This window comes from Heterocephalus glaber, unplaced genomic scaffold (genome assembly GCF_053883595.1).
Source record: "Heterocephalus glaber isolate CG9 unplaced genomic scaffold, H.glaber_assembly_v1.0 deba00001553, whole genome shotgun sequence".
NCBI lineage: Eukaryota > Metazoa > Chordata > Mammalia > Rodentia > Bathyergidae > Heterocephalus > Heterocephalus glaber.
In genome coordinates, this window is record NW_028258344.1 from 12803663 (window position 1) to 12825505 (window position 21843).

Here is a 21843-nt window from a genome sequence, read left to right on the forward strand (position 1 = left end):
TCACCTGGCAGCCTCTGTTTCTTGGTTCTGTGTGGCTGGCCGGCCTCCCGGGCACCTAAGAGTCAGCTGATGGGTATCCATAGCAAAGCTCTGCCCAGTATCCTATTATAGTAGCTACACCTCTGCCCAAGCTACACAAGGTTTTCTTCTCTAGACATCTCCTGGTTTGTCTACAATATCTGGTTTTTAGCCCATTCATTGTTCACAGAAGCTCAGAAAGTCTCACAGACGTAAAACAACACCTGTTTCTTTCAAGATTATTCTCCCTGTCCATCTTGGGCCCCATAATCTCTGATCCACACTGTACTCACTCAGAGTTCTGGGCATGTGCCCCTTCAGCTGAGATGTCTCTGACTATCGTGTCAGGAGACGGAAACAAGGCAAACTGTGCACTGCCATAGAAGCTTCTACCTAAAGTGACCTGTGTCATGTCCACTCACATTACATTGGCTATTGCAAGTCATGCAGCCATGCCTGTGAGTGCTTCCCAATAATGGGCCTATGTTAATAACCACTCTACTCCCTCCAGAATATGTAAGGTATATGCAAGGCAGGGAATTTCTGCTTAATTCACAAAGTGTATGTATGTAACAGTGTGTCTCACTCATCCCACCTGTAAAATGGGGATCAAGACTCAATGAATTATTACCTGTTGAGTACTTGGTGTCCTGATTGGCAGAGGTGCTCAATAAATGTTAGGTGTGATAAGGATGGTGCTATCTTAAATCAGAAGTAGATGCAATATACTATGCACAGAGATCTTAATGCCATTTGGAGGAAATTGATATGGAACAGCATGCTGCTTAGTATTTTAATTCATGGATTATTAGTAGGTAGCTTAATATTGCATATGAGAACAAACAATGGAAAACATTTTTTGCACACAGAAACAAAATATTACAGACTGAGGCCTTATTGTTGCAGAAACAGTGTATGCTTAAACATATTCCCATAAGGTTGCTGTAAGCATGATTGCAGCTGTTTAAAGGGAAAACCAAACTTGTGAATACAATTTTTATAACTTTGAAAAAACTATTTATGCTTAGCCCCATGACTTCTAATTTAAAATATACATAAGCACAGAGGACTCCCTGCAAAATGAGAACTCTTGCATATCTCTCCTCTTCAGTATTCAGAGTTTATCTGTCTGTGCAGTATGGAGCTCGGATAATTGGAGTTAGCCTAATGTTTTAATCTCTTGGGTGGAAGGAATGAATAAATATGCAATCTGTCTTACACGACATAAAAGTATCTTTCCAAATACAAAAACTGTGTTTAAAATAATTCATAGCTTTCAGTTACTGAATATCTTCACAGAGCCTTGTAACATAGCAATGTAACATAGCTCCTCCAGTTTTTACTGTGTCCAAAAACCATGAAATGCCAAAATATCACCTCACAATGAGAACTTCCCTGACAATATTATATAAAATTTCAGTTCTGTGCTTTTTGCTTTGTTCTGCACTGCTGGAGATTGAACCCAGGGTACCACTGAGCCCCATTCCCAGCGCCAGTTCCACGCTTTCTGTTCATTTTTCTCTTTAACGCTTGTTATCGTATGATTTACTACAGTGGTACCTCAGTTCATGAACTTAATTCTTTCTATGATTCTAGTAGCAGAATTCATTCTATGATTCTGATTGCAACCAAATTGCAGGCATACTTGTAGAACAAATTTTGGGAACAGAATCGTGGAAGGAATTAAGTTCAGTTCCACTGTATAAAGTTTACTTGTGTTATCTCCTTCCAGAGGAATGTTCCAAGGTAGTAGGGAATTTTGTGTTTTGTAAACTGCTATTTCAAAGCATTACGAACAAAGGACACATTGAACAATAAATGTGTTTAATTAGTGAAATCACTTAATGAGAATTTATTCAATGCACAACATTGAGTTTAACATTATGGGGCATGTATAAGATGTATAAACTATTTTGATACCCCTATAATAACAAAAGGAGCATCCTATTGCAGTGGAAAACTTAGTGTCAAGATTTGTGCTCTTGGTTGGAACTGAAAGTCATAGATATTTAGTAAATGAGATTATTGTTGGCTTTAAAAGCATACATGGGCTCTTGGTTTAAATATGGTTTCATTCATCTTGTAAGTTTTATAGCATGCTATTTGGTAATAAAGACTAAAAATCCAATTGTGCCTCATTGGGAGTTAGACAGTTCTAATAGAAATTCTAATAGTCAAATATTCCGTCTCTAGAGTGATAGAATTACCTCCTCATAGTCAACAGGTTTGTCAGGTTTTACACCAATTCAGTCTGAATGTGGCATTTTAGCCTTGAGTCCAGTCCAAGAGTGCTTCCTTTGGACAGTTACATGTCATTTTGTTCTGGCTAGGTTGCCAGTGAGATTGGAGGAGCTCTCGGCTCCTCCTGTCCTCACACTGAATGCGACTCTGCCTAACACCTTAAAGTCAGTAAGGCCAAGATTCCTATTTGTGTGAGTAGGGACAAGTGATTGACAGTATGATATACTTTTTATCAAATAAAGAACTGAGAAAAACCCAAGGTATGAGTCAGTGGATAGTTGGGTGTTTAATATTTGACGGTAAGCCAGTCAAGATACTAAAGGACATCTAGTGTTGGCATCTAATATTCGATTAGTACTTTAAAACTTATCACTTATTCTCTGTGATGGCAATGGTGGTGGTATGGTGAGAGGACAGAGATAAGGTTCTCACAGCAATCTAGTGGGCTAGATATTATTATTTTCATTTTATAAGTGTCCTAAAGTGGTAGGACCAGGGTTTGAACATAGTTTTCTGGTCTAAATTGTGTGCTATTACTATCAGTTATTTTAAGTAGAAAAAGTGAACTTTCTATGATCTACTTTTTATACTAGAGAATATTTATTCTATGTGAAACATGGAAGGACTTTAGAAGCATTTTGAGCCTATCCTATTAAATAAAAGAGGTAGTTGTCTGTAGCAGACAGTTGGAAAATATGTACTTTTTTTTTTAATATCACATTGCAGCCTTTTGTCTTCTATAACAAATTCTCCTAAATTGGAGCATAAGAGATCAGAGTGTATAACACCAACAGACAGTGACAATGAGAAGGGGGAAAGAAACAGCAAACGAGTGTGCTTTAATGTGGCAGGAGATGAGCAGGAAGATTCGGGTCATGACACCATCAGCAACAGAGACTCTTACAGGTAATTCATTAATTTTCTCAACCTCATTTTGTCAAAAAAGTCAAATGTGATTCTGTATTTTTCATAGAGGTCTTGAAAAGTTTTTTCAGTTGTTGGTTTTGTTTATTTTTCTTTCAAAATAATTATCTGTTGTTACCAACATCAGGCAAAGCATGATGGGACAACATAATCTTTCAAATTCTTCCCTCTTATAATCTGAGTAACTTGGAAAAAATGGTTTTTTTCTCTAGTTCTGTAGACCTAACTTGGGAGACTTGTTCTATGAACAGATTTGTGGTATGTGTAGCAAAGAAGAAAATTATGCTTATATTAACATTATTCTATTAACAACAGAAATTTATTGTCATAATTCTAGAGGCCAGAAATCTGAACCAATGTGTAGACAACGTTGGTTACTTCTGAGGGGTGTATGTGTTCCAGACCTCTCTCCTTCCTTCTGCATGTTAGTCGTGTCCAAGTTTCCCTTCGTATAAGAAGAGTAGTCGCACCGGATTAAGAACCCATCCTCATGATGTCATTTTAACTCTAAGACTTCTGTAAAGACCCTATCCCCAAACAAGGACATATTTTGAGATACTGAATGTTAGACCTCAACATATGAATAGGGTGAAGGGGTACAGTTCAACCCCTAGCACCTTCACTCCAAACTGTTGTCATCTTCCTACCAGGCTCTCATATGAGCCCTCCTCCACTGAACGTCCTCCATCAAAAGTGCTTTTCCTCTCTTTGAATCCTTGAATCATTGAAAGCTCATTGAGGAGTGTTCTGATCAGCCACCTACATTGTGTGTGCAGTTTCAGTGCCTCGTGTTTCATTTATATTAATCAAAGGCAAAACTACCTTATTCACTCTTGTCTGCTGCAGTATTTTACAGTGAAATGATATTGTGTAAATATTAACTAAATTAATGTTACTCCTATCAGAGATATTGTTATACAAACTAACAGCTAGCATTAAAAATATCTTTTTTTTTACTTTAGTGTTGGGAATTGAAGCCACATTTTAAGCATATATTCTACCACTAAAATATATTTTTAGCAGAAATATGAGGGAGCAGGATGATTTCAAATAATCCTCACTACAAACCCATGTGAGTTTTGATAGTAATTTGATTGTGCATACAAAGAGGGGAAGGCTCATTGAAGCTGTATAGTTTGTCTACACAGCTAGGTGATCTGGCTTCACAGTTTGTATCTTAGTCACTCTGGTATCCTAATTTCTGTTTCCAAGAAAGATTTTAACAAATGCACAAAAGTTAATTATTCCTAGAGATTTAAGAATATATCGTACAGATTAACTACCTTTACCATTTCACTTACTTTTAGCTTAGAAAGATAGCACCATGCTTTTCAATAGAAATCTGATTTTTCACCAGTGGGAAATTATATGTCTAAAAATACTTTCTATCTCATGTTCTACTTATCAGATAATTACAGTTACCCTCACAGTCTCCCACTAGGCTACGATAAAAATTTTAAATGTAAATTTATATTTAAGTCCTTTTTAGTTATTCTGAGGGGTAAAAAATAATTTATCTCCTGTGCCATTTCTAAAATCTGTATGATGTCCCTATTCATAAACAAATATTTTAAACATCTGTCCTTGGACATTCATCAGTATTGAGCTCTTCCCTGTGCAGAGGTCTCAGGTGGAGTAGACAAGATACCTCCTTAAGGGAGCCTATAATGTAACCAATAAGTTATAATTTAAGCTACCAGAAAGAGTCGGAAGGTAGAAATTGAAACGTTGTCTCTAATTATTGTTATGAAAGAGTATGAAAATGTTTATGTTTGATCTGACTCCTAGTTTTATAATCACACTTTTAAAAAAAATCATTTAGGAATAACTTATATAAGAAAATGGAAATGATTGAGTTTAAAATAATATTTTTTTAAAATGAGATAAATTGAGTTGGGCAGGTTTGTCTGCCTCAGAGTTTTCTATGAAACATTAATAAATAAAATGGGGACATAAATGTACATAATAAGAAATAACAAGGAGACTTGGGTACATACTTTACTCAAGTAATGTGGAATGAATTCTTTTCAGCGACTGCAACAGCAACAGGAACTCCACCGCCTCATTCACGAGCATCTGCAGCAGCCAGTGCAGCTCATATTTTCACAGCGATGAAATGGACTCAGGTGCGTTAGGTGGCGGCACGTGCACTCTGATCTTACCCTTATCGAGGATTCCATTAGAGGATTATTTCTCTGATCCATATATATTCTTACCTTTTCTCATTTTTGGTGGCCACACATACTGCATTTCAGTTTAATGTGCTTGAGAAAGTCCATTTCCCAATATCAATTATAAAGAGAATGAATTAAAAAGAAAGGAAAACTAATTTTTATCTGATGTGTTTTCTGATCTTTCTGTGATACTATGAAGAATTATAGGAATTTATAATTATAGAATTCATAAGGAAATAAATTTTATTAAACACATTCAGCATCGTGAAGTTTCAAACTATGGGTTTTTAAAAAGACATCAGGTGCAGTGGAACAAGCCTTTTACACATGGGAGAAGGGAGAGGAGTCCGGAGAAAACACTGATGATCTAAATGGCTTGCACACATCTTATTTTGTGTGTGAAGAACAAATATTTTTCACCCAAGAAAAGCAGATATTATATGTTAAATATGCAATATGTTTGAATTGTTCAGCCATTAGGGAAATGGACCATTTGGAAGAATCAGTAGCGAGGGTTAGTGCAGTGCTCTGTGCGACGCTGCTTTCAGTCATCTTAAGCACCATTCAACCTTCGGCAATTCTTATTCTGAACATAAGAATTAGTATGGAATAAGGGCTTGTGTTTAATTATTTCATTTAACATGAAACTATTTTGAGATGTTAACCATAACATGAAATGAATGAGTTTGTTGTTGTTGGTTTGTTTATTTTACATCTAGGTGATGAACTTCCCCTAAGTGTTCGCATTTCTCATGAGAAACAGGACAGGATACACAGTTGCCTTGAGCATCTCTTCAGCCAGGTATGACTGGGGAAGGTGTTGGTCTTTTTTCACAAAATAAACTGTCAGGAATCCCTTTCTGAGACATAGTCAAAAGAGCTTGAAAGTAGAATGGAAAGGTATGGAGCTGTGGCTCCACCCCTTTCCATTTAAAAGGAGAACAAAAATTCCTTCGGTCAATCAATCAACTCAGAGGATTGTTGTGAACGTCAAGTATTTTACAGTCCTTGGAAAATTAAAAAGCATTATACACAAACAGATAGTTTCTTGATCATTTGGGTTTTTTGTTGGGAGGACTTTCAGAATACTTTATGACTTTTCTTGCTCTACATTATTCCTAATTTCAAAAAGTACAAGATTGCCTTCATGTTCATGTTGGTGTTTTCCATATTTAAAAAATAAAGTTTGTAGTGTAGAAATATTTAACCACTTTGAAAAGGACTCTAGTAAAAGTTTTAGCTTTTTTGAAATAGCTTGTGGTCTTTTGTTGTCTTTCATCAAGTACATTGATATTTTGTATTAATGTATGGTAAAATAAGGACTGTCATTGCAGGTAGGCAGGCAAGTTTATTGCACTGTTTTATTTAAATATAGATTTCATAAGCATATAGAGTTTCAAAAATAATTGTTTCTTTGAGAAAAAGTATTTGATGAGACTTACTTTTAGGAATATATATTATATACTATGAGAAGAATGTAATTCTCATAAATCTGCTGTTCATAGGTGGATTCAATTACCAATCTCCTAAAAGGCCAGGCTGTTGTAAGAGCCTTTGAGCAAACCAAGCATCTCACACCAGGTCGAGGATTACAAGGTAAGGTTTAAGACTAACAAAGAAATCAGGAAACAAAAGAATAGATAATATAGTCATGAAGCAAAATTATCACACAGGGAAAAATTCTGATTCTTCATACTTCATAATTCACAGAATACTACTTGTATGTTGATAATTTTTTAATATGTTAAAAAAATCAGTAGCTTGGTGACATGGTGCATGACTATGATTCTAGCTGCTTGGAATGCTGAGGCAGGAGGATCACCAGTTTTAGGCCAGTCTGTACAACTTAGTGTGAGAGCCTGCCTCAAAATGCAATTAAAAAGATAAAAGGCTGAGGATGTAGCTCAGTGGCAGAAAGCCTGCCTAGCATATGCAAAGCCCTGTATTCAGTCTCTAGCACAACACCAAAAACGTATAGATTTTTTTATTATAGATCCTTTAAGCCTTTCAGTTTTCTTTGCGAGTTTAGAATGTTTAGTATGTGCATGGACCAGGCCAAACAAGTGTGTTAATTAAAGTTACATAAGTATTAAGTTAGTTTTACTGAAACCAAGCATACTGCCTACTTGGTTATATCCCAGTGATGAGGAAAGAAACTACAAATATGAATTTGTGAACAGAACAGCAAAACAGAACAGGAAAGGTAGCTAACACTTTCTGACATCTAGTTTAGGATATTTATGGTGCTCATCTAAATTTGCTTCTTTGTTGAAACATTTGTAAGAAAATAATATTAAGATTCGACTTTTAAAATTTAACAAATTTTCTGCTATGATTTAGCTAAAGAAATTTCTATCAGGATACTATTTTAGCATGACAGTAATATGAGAAAGAAAATTCTGAAGCCCAGGGGCTTAACTCTTTGGGAATTGATTGAGACCAAAGAAAGATTTTTCTGTATTTATTCAGAATTTCAGCAAGAAATGGAACCAAAGCTGAGTTGTCCAAAAAGGTTAAGACTTCACATCAAGCAAGATCCCTGGAATCTTCCCAGCAGTGTCCAGGCTCTTGCTCAGAACATCAGAAAATTTGTTGAAGGTCAGTGTGAACAGCAAAGAACATTGTATGATAACAGCAATAATCATTTTAAAACCCATTAAACCAAAAGGTGGGTAATGCCTCATTACTTTTTGCAGTGTTTCATTTTGTGAGAAAATAAAATGAACTAAATGGGTGAGGGAGGAGGAGGGAAAGAAGAAATAAAATTGCAGAACCTTGTGTTCCAAGGATCACAACATTTTAGAGAGTATCATGGAGAATATTCTCAGTGAATAAAATAAGGCTGATACTTGGAAAAACAAATGGAATATGGAGGGCCTTTAATATTTTTCTGATATAGAAAAATTTCAAAGGATTCACAAGAGACACGAGGCCTAATGTTTTGGAAAGTCTAAAAAGTCAATTGTAAATGTGTATGAGAATAAAAATAATTACATACTTTTCATCATTAGCTTTTAAGTTTCTTTTTCAGAAGTATTTGTCATAGTTGATTATCGTCATGACATTGTTTACATGCCATCCTATAATTGGTGCAGCCTGTAAATTGGAGATGTAAAACATGGGGACAGTTCCACTGGGTCTGATTGCATGTTATTTGAGGTCAGAGTTATTCAGTAGAAAATTGAGAGTACCCAGTGATTATGGTACAAAATATGAAATGAGGAACTCATCTAATTTAAAAATTGTCTAATTTAGCAGTTCTCTTCCCAGTGATTAGGTTAGTGATTGGCAACGTCTGGAGATATTTTTGGTTGTCACAGTTCTGAATGTGCCACTGGTTCCTACTGCCAGGAATACTGCTAACCTTTCTGTAATATATACAGCAGTCCTTCACAACATGGAATTATTTGGCCCCAAATGTTGATATTACTAAGGTTGAGAAATATGAATGATAACTATCATACTTTTATTTACATTTGTATTCCTCAATCATTTGTATGTTATTTGGGTATTAGCATAACTCTAGTAACTACATTTTTAGGGCAGATTAGAGAGCTATATACTATACTGACAAAACAGTTCCTTATATCTGATGGAATCTGAGCAAGTCACTTAACTCCTTTATCCTCAGCTTCCTCATTTATTAAACGATAGGGATGATTCATATGTTCTGTGATTACTAAGTCTTAAGTACATAAAAAAATCCTCAGTTATAATGGCCCAGATATTGTTTCAGGTTGGTAGAGAAAAGGATGGTAGAAGTATAGAATACTTCCCCAAAGAAATCACAGCAGTTCTATTATGTGATGAAAACTTTTGTTCTTCACAACTGGCCTTCTTGCCTCTGTTTTTACTTTATGGCTTAATATCATGGTTACCTATTGAGCTTTATAACATCACATCTAGTGAAAATTCTGAATTAACCTTCACCAAAATAACAAATACAAAAAATCATAAGTGTAATTTTAAAAGACAGGTAAGTTTAGGAGATTGAGCATATACTTTACAAAGTAAAAGGTAAATATTCTTGAATAGATGCCAGTAACATAGTACTCCTAGAAGTTGTAAATACTACAGTTGTTCTTATCATCACAGAATTTTTCTTGTTAATGATGAAATAAATTCATTTGTTTTTAGAGCAAATATGGTATTAGTTTGGAATAAGCAGTCTTAAACCTTTTTTATTGTATGTGAAGAACTTTATCTTTAAGATATAAACTTCCAATGTAGGATAGAAAACTTAATATTTTAATAAGTATTTATTTTTAGAACCTTATATTTTGAACTCAGGTCCTGCTTTTATACTCTTTGTACCTCAAATTGGAATTGGCAGCTGTCAACGATAACTATACATCCATACTGACTGACTGATATGGGTGGTGAATATTGGTGTCTCTCTTGCTCATAGTTGGTTGAGTGTATGGAGAATATTAGCATCATTGGAGACATTTTTACTTGAGTAACCCACAATCACCATTAATAAACACATTTTCAACTCTTTGCTGCCTATAAAAGTTATAGTCCTTTCAAACTCTCCCATTTTTTTCAGCTGCATAGTTTTTCTTTTTTTTCTGTATTTGTCCTAGTGTCCTGAAACATAGTTCTTCATTTTCTGCCTTTTGCATAATACTGCAATCATAATGATGATTTTCTGGCTCATCTCCCCGTCTTCATCTTTTCTGATTCATACATGCCATTAATATATTCATCTTCTTAAGGTATGTTCGTGATTTCAGTACTCGGCCCCAGAGCCTTGTAGTGGTTCTCTGTTAAAAACTCTGAGCTCGTTAACCTGATGTGACAAGCTACATTTCAGTGGGGGTTTCTAATCGCGTCGCAGTCTCAGTCTTGATGACATCATAAAATCAGTGCTACATCATTTAATATTTGTTAGTTATTCTCCAGTATACTCCTTTGCTAGCACTGTGTCCCACTTTTACTTTCTATGCCTTCTCCCTAATGCTCTAAATTTTCAAATTTTTATGAAATGCTTTCTAGTCTTACTTAGTATTCTATCTCAGCTTCAAGTAGGTTTAGATTCGAATAACAACAGTTTTAATATATATTTGTATTTATTTTTTCTACTCGGGCTTGTAAAGTTTGTAGTAAGATTGATACTATCATCATTTATGAATGAGCCAGTTGAGACTCAAAGTAATTTAGCAGGTTTTTAAAGCCATAAATTTATAGCAGATCAGTTTTCTCTTAGTTCAACATGTTTTTTGTTCTTCCAGCTTCGCTTGTAAAATTTAATGCTCTTAACTGGTGCAACCACTGTGGAAATCAGTATGGAGATACCTCAGAGAACTAGGATTAGAAGTCCCATTTGACCCAGCTATGCCTCTGCTGGGGATCTTCCCCAAAGAATTAAAAGAATCATACCACAGTGATATATGCACACCCATGTTTATAGCGGCACAGTTTGTCATTGCTAAAACTTGGAAACAGCCCAAATGCACATCAACTGGAGATTGAATAAAGAAGATGTGGTTTTTCTATAAAATGGAGTACTACTTAGCCATAAAGAATGAGAAACTAGAGACATTTATAGCTAAGTGGATGCACATTGAGGCCATACTCTTAAGTGAAATAAATAGGATACATTTGTGTAAATACTGAATAGTTTCTCTGGTGTGAAAAACTAAAAGTGTAAATGAGGATCAAAATGTATAATTGATATTGTGAAATAGGAAGAAAAGGTCTAAAGGAGCAGGGGAAGTGGGAGGGGGAGGGGAAAGAAAAGAAGGGAAAAGAAAAAATATGAGAAAAGGGAAAAAATGGAAACAAAGTCTTTGTAAATAGGGAAGGGAAGCGGGGGTGAAGGGAGGGCAGGGGAAGGGGGAAAAAATAAGAACCAAGATACATCATGTGCAGGTACAAGATCCCAACGATGAACGTAACTGTATTGTATACCTAAAATGTGCCAATAAACTTAATTAAAAAATAAAATTTAATGCTCTTGAAGTATTTCCAGCACTTCTTATCAGTTAACTCGTCTCTCTAACTCTTTTGTGAACCTTTCTAGAATAGGGTGCAGTTTAAACTTTTTGTTTCTCAGAATATTTGTAATATTGGACTCAGAGAAGGAAGTTTGTAAGTTTGTAGATTTACCTATTGAAAGTGAACTGTTAACCATTTGGGGGCAAATGGATGTCTAATTCATTGAACAGAGCAATGAATATTCATCATTTGAATGGTGTTTCATTATCTCATTTAAGTCAGAAATGGAAGATGTTTTAGGGTTTAAGCATTTTTTTTTGGTTTTAGGGTTTACAAATTTATATAAACAGGCAAGAGTAGCATGTCAAATAAATGGATTTTTATTACCTAATGTAATAACATCAGACTCATTTTTATCACCCAGTTAAAATGTGATGTTGGTCACAGAAAAAGTGAAAAATTAACTGAAGTTTTTTTTTTTCTTTCTTCCTTTCTTTGCAGAGGTGAAGTGTAGAATACTCCTAGCTCTTCTTGAATATTCAGGTAACATTTGCAATATATTTATTATTTGAAGCAATCATGGTCCCGGACCTTAGAAGTCTAATAATATAAAGGCAATGCCTTCAGCTGTTTACAAAGATAAATGGGCATATATGATCCTTGCCTTTTCTAAAGTCTTAAATATTTTAAAAACTACTTACATAGTTTTCACAAAAACAATGTATATGTTCACTTTTAATTATTAGTAAAAATATGAAAATATTTAAACAGTGTCATTAGAAAGGGAACAGATTTAGGTAAAATTAATTGTGCAAATATGATTTATTGCAATACAGACTTAATTTTTATGAGTAAAAGTGTAGGAAAGCATTTTACAAATCTCATTCATATAAAACAATTGTAATATGCAAAGCTATTAGCAGTGAAAAATTACACTGAATGGTAATTAAAGACTTAATCAGGGCCGGGGATTTAGCTCAGTGGTTCTGCTGCCTGCCTCGCAAGCACAAGGTCCCAAGTTCAATCCCTGGTACCAAAAAAAAAAAAGACTTGCTCAAACTCTACGTAACAGATGATAGGATGTCAGCCTTATAAAGGCAGGAAGTGTATCTATTTTGATCACCAAGAAATGTCTAAAATAATAGTTTGCACATAGTATTCAACAAATATCTGTTGCAAGAAGGAATGAAAAATGATTTCAGTGAAAAAGGAAAAAATATATATTTCAGCAAGATCTTTATACAAGATGCATTTAAAAAGGATATAGATCATAGAGATTGGGAAAACTCAAGTACATGCCATCCAATAAGAGTGAACAATTTACTATTATGTAGCTGTATATTTTTTTCTTTAGATTCAAAGAGATGGAAATATGTTGATAAGCATATTTTTATTTTAATCTGTTTCTCAAATGTGTGTATATAAATGTACAAACAAGTACCATTATAATTCCTTTATATTTTGGTAAGAATTTGTATCCAAAAGTACAAGGTGAACAATAACCTGTTATTCAGTTAGCTTTTGATATGTTTAAAAATACTTGTAGTCTTTGTGTCTTAAAACAATAAGCATTTAACATTCCTCATATGCCTAGTGTCATCTGACTGGTTCTGATGATCTGTGCCAAGTTTTGTTGACACTGATTGGGTTTTCCCATGTATCTGCAGCCAGGTGGTAGATTGGCTAGGCATAGGTTACCTAGGTGACGTCACTCACATATGTAGTGACTGGATAGCTGATGACTGGGGTACAAGGCTGACTGGGCCACATGCCTGTCATCATCAGTGAGGCTAGCCTGGGCTTACTCATGAGGTGGATTTGAGTGTGCAAGAGCTCAACATCTCTGTTGGCCAAGGCATATAACTGGCAGATTTAGATGAAAATCGATGAGTCAAGGATTCTGCTGTTTCTTTGAGATGGGGTCTCGCTGTGTTGCCTGGGCTGGCCTGCAGTTCCTGTGGTCATCTTATCTCAGCATCTTGGATAGTGAGGGCTATAGGTATATATCACCCTGCTTACCTTGAGATTCTTATTTTGATGGCAAGATTCTCAAAATTATATTGCAAGGGTCTAGATAGAGAAGAATTTGTGACCACTTTTACAATCTACTACACTTGGAAATTTTCACTTATAAATGGATAAACAAGCTAAGTTAACCAAGAGGGATTTTCTGCTGGTTGGTTGATTTTTGCTTTAATTGTACAAGTTTCTGCCTTACTTTTGAATCTACAATCACAAAAATAAAATTATCTCACAGTTTTGAGCTTTACTAATACATTTATTTAACATATTTCCAGGACCCCATTTTCATGGATTTCACTGGGTCCTTGCAAACTCTATATGAGAATATTATTGTGTTCACAGTTTTAAAGGTAAATAAGTTGACACTCAGGCAGATTAATAATAACTAGTGTTACAGCTTGTGTCTAGATGTTCCCCCAAAGCCTCATGTAGTCATAGGTGGGATTTTTCATAGGTGGCTGGATTGAGGGTGTGTGATGCTGGGATTAAGAGTGCCTCATGCTAGCTGAGTGGCACCCACCCCTGGGCATGTGCTTGGATAGAGTATAAGGAACAGAAAGAGGGCTGCTTCTGTTGCTTGCTGCTTGCTACTTGCAACTTCACTGCTGGCTGCCTCCTGCCTGCCCTTGCCATGCCATGGACTGTTTCTCCTCTGCAGTGCCCCTCTGCCATCTTGGAACCAGCTGACTATGTACTGAAACCTCTACAGACTGTGAGCCAAAACAAACTTTTCCTCCTTTAACTTTAGGTATTTTGTCTCAGCAACAAGATAAGTCATAAATGCAAACTACTACATGGCATTCATTCAGTGCAGTTTTGAGTATCAAGGCTTAGACAAATTAGGTCTTAGTGAGCAAGTTAATAAAACAGCTGGTGGCAGTTTTGAAATTCAAACTTAGTTTTGCCAATACCAGAAGCAATCCTGGAATACTTTGCTTTATTCATTAATATTCAAATGATTTTTCTGGGCGATGGTTACTTTGATTTCATCTCCTTTTTTTGTTCCTACTATGATTCTTTTTCCTACTTCATTTGCTTATTTTCTTTTCCCACTTATATAGAGGATGGTGCTAAAACAGTAACCAAGTTATTCTATATATTTGGCTGTGAAATTATGTTCTTCACTTGAAAAGGGTATATTGCATCTCCTAGTATTAGTCATTTTTCCTGTTGTTGGACAAAATACCTGAGACCTACAACTTAATCTTGTTTAGCTCACTGTTTCAGAAGATTTAGTCCATGGTCTGCTGGCTCTAAGGCCATCCAGGAAGCAGAGCAGGGGAGCAATGTCAGAGTGAAAGCGGCCAGAGAACTGATATAAGCTCAGGTCATGTCTTCATGGCCCACCCACACATAACAGAAATGTACTTTGCTAAACACCTAGGAGCTGCCAATCAAGATATTCTACTTCTCCTGGTTCTGGTGCATGGGTTGCCCCTAGAGGAACATAAGTGCTTAAAGGAACTCTCACAGTGTTGTGTAATTATCCCTCTGGTAGAGGGATGCCCCAAGTTTGTGGTAACAGAAACCAATTGTGGTTATTTCCTGGAGGAGAGAGGAAATTTCACAAGGGGAGAGATAGAATATTGCATTAGTTCAGTAAGAGTCAGTAGTTCAATAAGTTGAGTTTTGAGCAATAATTTAAAGTTTGCTAGATGGAGGGGGAAGAATAGGCCTGCTGACAGAGCTCAGAAACAAAATATGGGCTCTCAGGGCGTTTAATATTTGACGACTGTTGAGCAGTACTGTGTAGTTTAGAGAGTAGGTGTGTGCATCCTTGTTCTGGTTACTTTCAGATCTATTGTTTTATTATATTCTCACTGCAGCTCTGAAGATTAATGCCAGACTATGAGATGAATGAAGGGAAGGGGTACATTGAGAAGCTGTAAATACAAAGTGGGGATATGTATCCAAGACCTTGTTTATTCTACAATTTTTAGCTTTATCATTTGCTATGACATTATAACTTGTTTAAAAATTCTTAAAAAGCTCTTGAGATACATGTATTTTAAAGTCTGTGCAAACAAGTAATCTACTGTTTGTTGAAAATAGTAAAAGTGCCAAAGGCATATCACTTCCTGAAGTCTTGAGGATTTATTAAGTGCCTTTCATTTAAAAATATGTTGGTTTGAAATTTAAATGACATTGTGATCCAAGATATCTTGTTTGTGTATCTCTGTGACTTTATTGTGAGCAGACATGGCTGAGTCTCCAATTTAGACTTCACTAAAGCTCCAATAATTGATGCAAGCTTTAATATCTGTGGGCATTCATTATTAAAATTTTGAATTAATGAATGGATATAACTTTTATGTGGCAGTTATATTTATTAATAGGTTTTGTATATTGGAAACACTAGTGAATGTTGTGATTTGTTAATGAGGGTAAATGAAAATCTCAATTTGACTTTAGTGCATGTAGAATATATATAATAATAGAGAGTAGATTAAATATCTAATCATTCTTTTTAGAATAAAAAAGAAGAAATTCAAATTTCTTCTCAAAAACATTTTGGAGAGAATTATTTCTACAAATAACAAAGTTATTATCCCTTATAATCTCTAGTAAAACTTGCAGTAGAACCAGAACCTTCCTTCCTTACACTTTTGCTTCTCATTCTTAATACCAGCAATTTCTTTCAAATTAGATTTTACGAAGTTATTCTTGGGTTATAGGTGGGAGTATTCCTGCCAAAGCTACTGAAGTATTTTTAAATTTTCACTCAGGTTTTCTGATTGACTATAAGACAAATGAAAAGCAAAGTAAGAACATAAAAGGGAGATTAAGACAACTTTTTCTTATTTAGTTTCTGACTTAAACCTCAATACTGCAGCTCCACATTGAAGCTAATAAACTATCTAAATTACCCTCTTAAATCAAACTAAAGGCAGAGATTTCAAGAAGCCTGAGAATGAATTAATACATTTATTTTTACTTAATTCATTTTTTACCTCTACTAGCTACTATTTTTATTCATCCATTCATTTGTAAATATTGAATTTCTATTCTGTTATAAATTGTGCACAACGAAATAAGTGTTTTGATTTTTTTCTTGAGAATTGGACAGAGTTTATTCCAAGTTTAAAGGTTTTAACACTCTCTCCTGTCTAGTAAGTACCATAGGGCACGTGATATAGAACTACTCAAGAGAAAAGTCTAACACGTTAGTTTAGTTGAAATGCACGGAATTGCCATTTTCAAACATTTTGACCTACTAAAGCAGCAAGTTCATATAGCTCAACCTAACAAGTGAATCTTATCAGTATAAAATTAAATATTTTAATGTTTGATATATTTTCCAATAAAATTTTCAAGAGTAGATGTTACTAACAATGAAACTAATACACAGCAACTATGTTGTATGTACATATGTTTTTGAGGGCTACTAAAAATGAATGTTCAATGTTCATGGTAAACATAGTAAAAACTATGCCTCTGTCAGTAAAACAAGAACTCAACACTGAAAAAAGGTAGCATCTATTTCTCTGTTTTACAGTAATATTGTCAATGCTTTTTTTTCCAGAAGGTTCTAAAGCCTTCAAAATATTCAGTACTTTTCCAAAGGAGATTTTTTTTTCTATGTTGTTCTTCTAGTGCACATGATTTTTCAGTGTGCAGAATGCATGGCCTAAAATTCATGTAGTTTATGTAATTTGTACACATCTAGCCACTGAAAGAAGTTAACCCAGCATATAGCTTCTTTTCCTTTTAAAAATAAAAACTGGCTCAGAAATGTCAGTTCACAAGGAACGCACATCTTCACAGTGAGTCTACTAAAACTCCAATTAACTGCAGAATGAGACTTGAAGTAAACACTTAAAAATCAATATTTGCTAAAATTATGACTCCATTACTTATGTCAAAGAAATAATTAGAATTCAAATTCCTATAAATTTGGATGTATTTATTGCTCATTAAATCAAATGTCTCAATTTGGGAGATATAGATTTGCTAATTATTACAAACAATTGGACAGCAAATATTTTTTTCTCGTATGTATTTCACATTAATATTTGGATGGGTTTAGTAGATTTTTTTAAAGTATTAGTGATATTGAATTTGATTTGTTAGCACAAACTGAAGAAACTGGAATTTGAGTCTTTGTAACAAATGCAAATTGTATCCCATCAGTAAAGAAAATATAAATAATCAAAGTGCTATTTTTTCTCATGTTTTATAAAGCAATCTATTGATTGAAGAAGACAGTCACTATCGATTGGGAAAAAATATTTTAGTATTTAAATATTTTGGGTTCAGTGTTTGGTAAAATGTATAATTGCTAAAATATCTTTGCTCCTTCATACATTCACATTCATATTTTTCACATCTCATGAATTGATGACAAGGTGAAATACCAGTGAATGTAAATGCTTAGTAAATATGTTTTTTTGTACCTGTGACGTTTTTCAAAGCTGTTCTGTTCTCTTCCATCACAGACAGTGAAACGCAGCTCCGGAGAGACATGGTTTTCTGCCAAAGTCTCGTGGCCACTGTCTCTGCCTTCTCTGAGCAGCTCATGGCTGCCTTAAACCAAATGTTTGATAACAGCAAGGAAAATGAGATGGAAACTTGGGAAGCCAGCCGAAGGTGGCTTGATCAGATAGCAAATGCTGGTGTTCTTTTTCACTTTCAGTCACTTCTGTCACCAAACTTGGTAAGGAATCACATGACACCCAATGTCTATGTCGACTGTAACTTACATTATACATTCCTAGAAAGATTATCCATAATAGTTTAAAAGTGAAGCAACCCAAATGTCCATCAATTGTTGAACGGATAAATAACATGTGGTATACCCGTACAATAGAATATTATTCAGCCATAACAAAGAAGGAAGAGCTGATACATGCCGCAGCACAGATGGACCTAGAAAGCATTATGCTGAGTGAAATTTGCCACCACAAATGACCTCATATTGTTTGATCCCATGAAACATGCAAAAGAGGTAGGTTTTAGAGAGTTAGTGGCTGCATAGGCCAAGAATTGGGGAAACAAGAATGGGAGAGTGAGTGCTAATGGGTGCTATGTTTCTTTTTGAAGTGATGAAAATATTCTAAAATTAAACAGTGGTGATAGCTGCTAGGCTCTGAGAATAAACTTTTTAGTTTATTCTGAGCTGTACATTCTAAATGGACAGATTTCATAGTATGCGAAGTATATCTCAGTGATACTGTTCATTTTTGAAAACGGCTCTTGTGAATCCCTTATTTTTTAAATTATCTTAAAATACCCAGAAGTTACTGAAAAAGCAAAACAATTGAAGACATCTGTAGTCTTTCTGCCTCTGTATTAAGAATATAAAACCTACCTGGGAATATCAGTGACTCTGTGGGAGCTGTAGCCCCTGGGGTCTGGGTTTCCCTGAGCTCTGGGAACATCTAGTCTTCACATGGGTATGGCTTTGGCTATGCTGCTGGAACAACATGGCTGGTACTATAATACTCAGAGGCCAGACTGTTTGGAACATTTCTTCCAGCCAGAAAAATGCTGACCCTTCAGTCATGTCCTTCCTTTTTAGGTTCAAGGTATTCTTCTGGTACTTAAAAGGGATTTTAGAAATAACAGTACAATAAACATTTATCCAGCACTTACTATATACTGTGAAGTATATTAAGCACCATACCAAGGTGCAAAGGTAACAGTTAACTCCATCTATTTGTTTACATGGTGTCCTTCTTTGAGGTCCAGGGCTGTCTTACTGATTCTTTTTCACACAATGAAAATTCTTCACACTTTCTTCAGCCTCTATTAATGCTACCCTTAAATATGATAGAAACTTAGAGCAACTTGTTACATCTGTGAAGCATGTTGAACTTGTTTAAAATAAATGAAATAAATGCTACCTTTAAAAGGTAAACTGTGTATGATAACCTTAATTATACTTTCTTTATGAGACTAATACAAGATCCTGTAGAGAATGCATTAAACTGCTAATGGGGCCAAAATCTTGTACCAGAAGGATGATATTGCTGAGATGCACACGAATTTGTTCCCACCTCTGGGTCTTACCTGTCACATCTGGAAAAATGTGTTGTTAAAATGAGACAGATGGTTAAAATAAACTAGATACCATATTCACAAGATTTTAGACTAAGACTTCAAAAACACAAGTGAGGTGAAAATGATTCTTGCCCCCAAGCTCTTTGGAAGACAAATACATACATACATGGAAATTGCTTTTATCGCAGTTCTAATAAACAGCAAATTGAACAGTGAATAAATTATCTTATTGTAAAATAGGATGGCTATTATGTAATGTGGCTTTTAAATAAAGCAGTGTTTTTGCTTTTCAGCTGTTTTATGAAAGTTCAGAAATTAATAGCTTTTGTAGATTTATTTCTAAGTGAAATCAACATAATTATAATCTAGCACAAAATAGTGACAAAATGGTGTATATGAAAGTCCAAACAATATAGAAAAAGAAAGAGAAAAAATCATAAATAGAACATGTAACTTTGTGGAACTTGTTAATTTTATTTTGGGCGGAAATTCTTTGAGATTTGTTGATACTGTTGTTTTGTATGTAAATAAAGCATAAATAAAGCTGGTTTTGGTGTGGATTTATATAATGTTTTGACATTTTACAGCATATCATATTTTGCTATATGTTATTTTTCTTTCTTTGTAGACAGATGAACAAGCCATGCTAGAAGATACACTGGTTGCACTATTTGATTTGGAGAAGGTTTCTTTTTACTTTAAACCATCAGAAGAGGAACCACTTATTGCAAGTAAGTAATTATGTGTTTATAGAATTTCTTTATCCTCAGACAATAATATATGGTATAACTTTGATATTAATATTTTATACCTACTTAACTTACAAATTTAAGGACTGGAAAGTAACCTTTTGAATTAGCAATTGTCTGTCGCTAAACCTGACAAAGGCAGAAGTAGCGATACCTGTGGTTTAAGGTCATGTCCTGCAGTTTCTTCAGATTGTTCATTGACTATTTTAGCATCATCACAAATAGTTCTGAAATGCCTTCTGTCCATTGAAGAAATCTTCAGCAGTTTTCCGTTATTTTTATATGTCTCTTATTTTTTGTAAGTGTGAGAATCCTGTCATTATGGTAGAAGATAGAAGTTTCCTCTGGGGTAGGCAAAGTTATTTTTCATCCTCCCAATGTCTAGTATAATACATGTATTATATATTATAACCCACGCTCTAAAAGTAATCATTGTTTAATTTGTTCACCAAAGATTTCTTGAATGCATACTTCTTGCCAAGACTATTTTAGTTGTTAGCATCAATAGAGAACTGAATGGACTGAAATTTCTCATGGATGAAGTACATTTAAGTGGGGAGAGAAAATAATGTCAGATAACAAGTGAGTTTTATAATGAATTAGAAGATACTAATAAAAGAGACTAAAGCATAAAGATGAAGGGGCAAGTGAAAAGTTGTACATAACAGGGCAGGGAAGGAAGACTCATTAGGGAGCCCAAAGCCCTGAAGGAACTAAGAGAGTGACTCATGCAGATTTTGGAGAGAATGCCCCAGATTCTTTGGACTCTGAGGTAGGAAGGCATGTGGCATCCTCTTGGGCAGCAAGCAGGCCTGCTTGGCTGTCATAGAGCAAGTGAGAGGACAGAGAGGAAAACAAGAACAAAGACAAGGTCAGACAATGCAGGGCTTGTTGGCCAAAGCAACCACTATGCCTTCCTTCCCAAGCCGTTGAGAAGATTAACAATAAAGTGTACTTTACATGTTGGAAGGCTGTATTCGGTTGCTGTGTTGAATAGACCATTCCAGGGACAAAAGCACAGGCCTGGAGACCAGTTAGAAAGCAACAGAATGACCTGGGTGAGAGATCGGAGTGACTGTCTTAAAAGGGTGCCTGTGAAGATGGTTTTAAAAAGTGTGCATGCTGGGGCCGGGGGTTTAGCTCAGTGGTTCCGCCGCCCACCTCACAAGGGCAAGGACCCGAGTTCAGTCCCTGGTACCAAAAGAAAAAAAAAAGTATCCATGCCTTTTCTATTAATTTACAAAGGTAAAAAAAAAACAGGATTTTTATTAAAATTTCATTTTCTCTGGCAAACAAGAAAGGGAACAAGAACATGAAATACAAAGTTAGAAATGTAGGTTATATTCAAGAGAGATTTTATATTTCTGGCAAGGGTATTAGTTCATAAGGATACTATTTGAACAAATTATGTGGTCTTCTGTGGCTATGAATAGATGTATTTTCATTTACTTGAATAGTGTGGGCATAGTTTTTTTGAATGCAGAGAAAACTATTTTGTGATAAAACCTAATATATATTTAAAGTTTGACCTGAGGAAGTATAGGCTCACAAGAGGTCTCTTTCCCATGGTTCCAATGAAACATTGTTGGTAAATGGTCTGTGGAACAAGTAGAAGAACCAACATTAAGCCTTATAAAACATTTCCTTATTGCATATCCACTGTAAGAAATTTCACTCTGGCATATTGGAACCTAAATATAGAGGTGACTGAGTCCATGTAAGTAATGTTAGTATGTACATGTAACCATGCCTGTAACAAACACAACATTGTGACA

The 21843-nt window shown here is 35.0% G+C and overlaps 1 protein-coding gene across 3 annotated transcripts in view; it reads left to right on the forward strand.

Annotated features, from left to right (window-relative positions):
• Prex2 (phosphatidylinositol-3,4,5-trisphosphate dependent Rac exchange factor 2) overlaps positions 1-21843 on the forward strand; it is a 262543-nt gene that overhangs the window by 167094 nt on the left and 73606 nt on the right. For all 3 annotated transcript variants that reach the window (XM_013071229.3, XM_004842082.3, XM_013071231.3), the window contains 8 exons: positions 2986-3165; positions 5215-5309; positions 6077-6159; positions 6863-6953; positions 7827-7955; positions 11799-11840; positions 17756-17973; positions 19948-20050. In XM_013071229.3, the coding sequence (XP_012926683.2) occupies positions 2986-3165; positions 5215-5309; positions 6077-6159; positions 6863-6953; positions 7827-7955; positions 11799-11840; positions 17756-17973; positions 19948-20050 (941 nt within the window). The remainder of the gene's footprint in view (positions 1-2985; positions 3166-5214; positions 5310-6076; positions 6160-6862; positions 6954-7826; positions 7956-11798; positions 11841-17755; positions 17974-19947; positions 20051-21843) is intronic.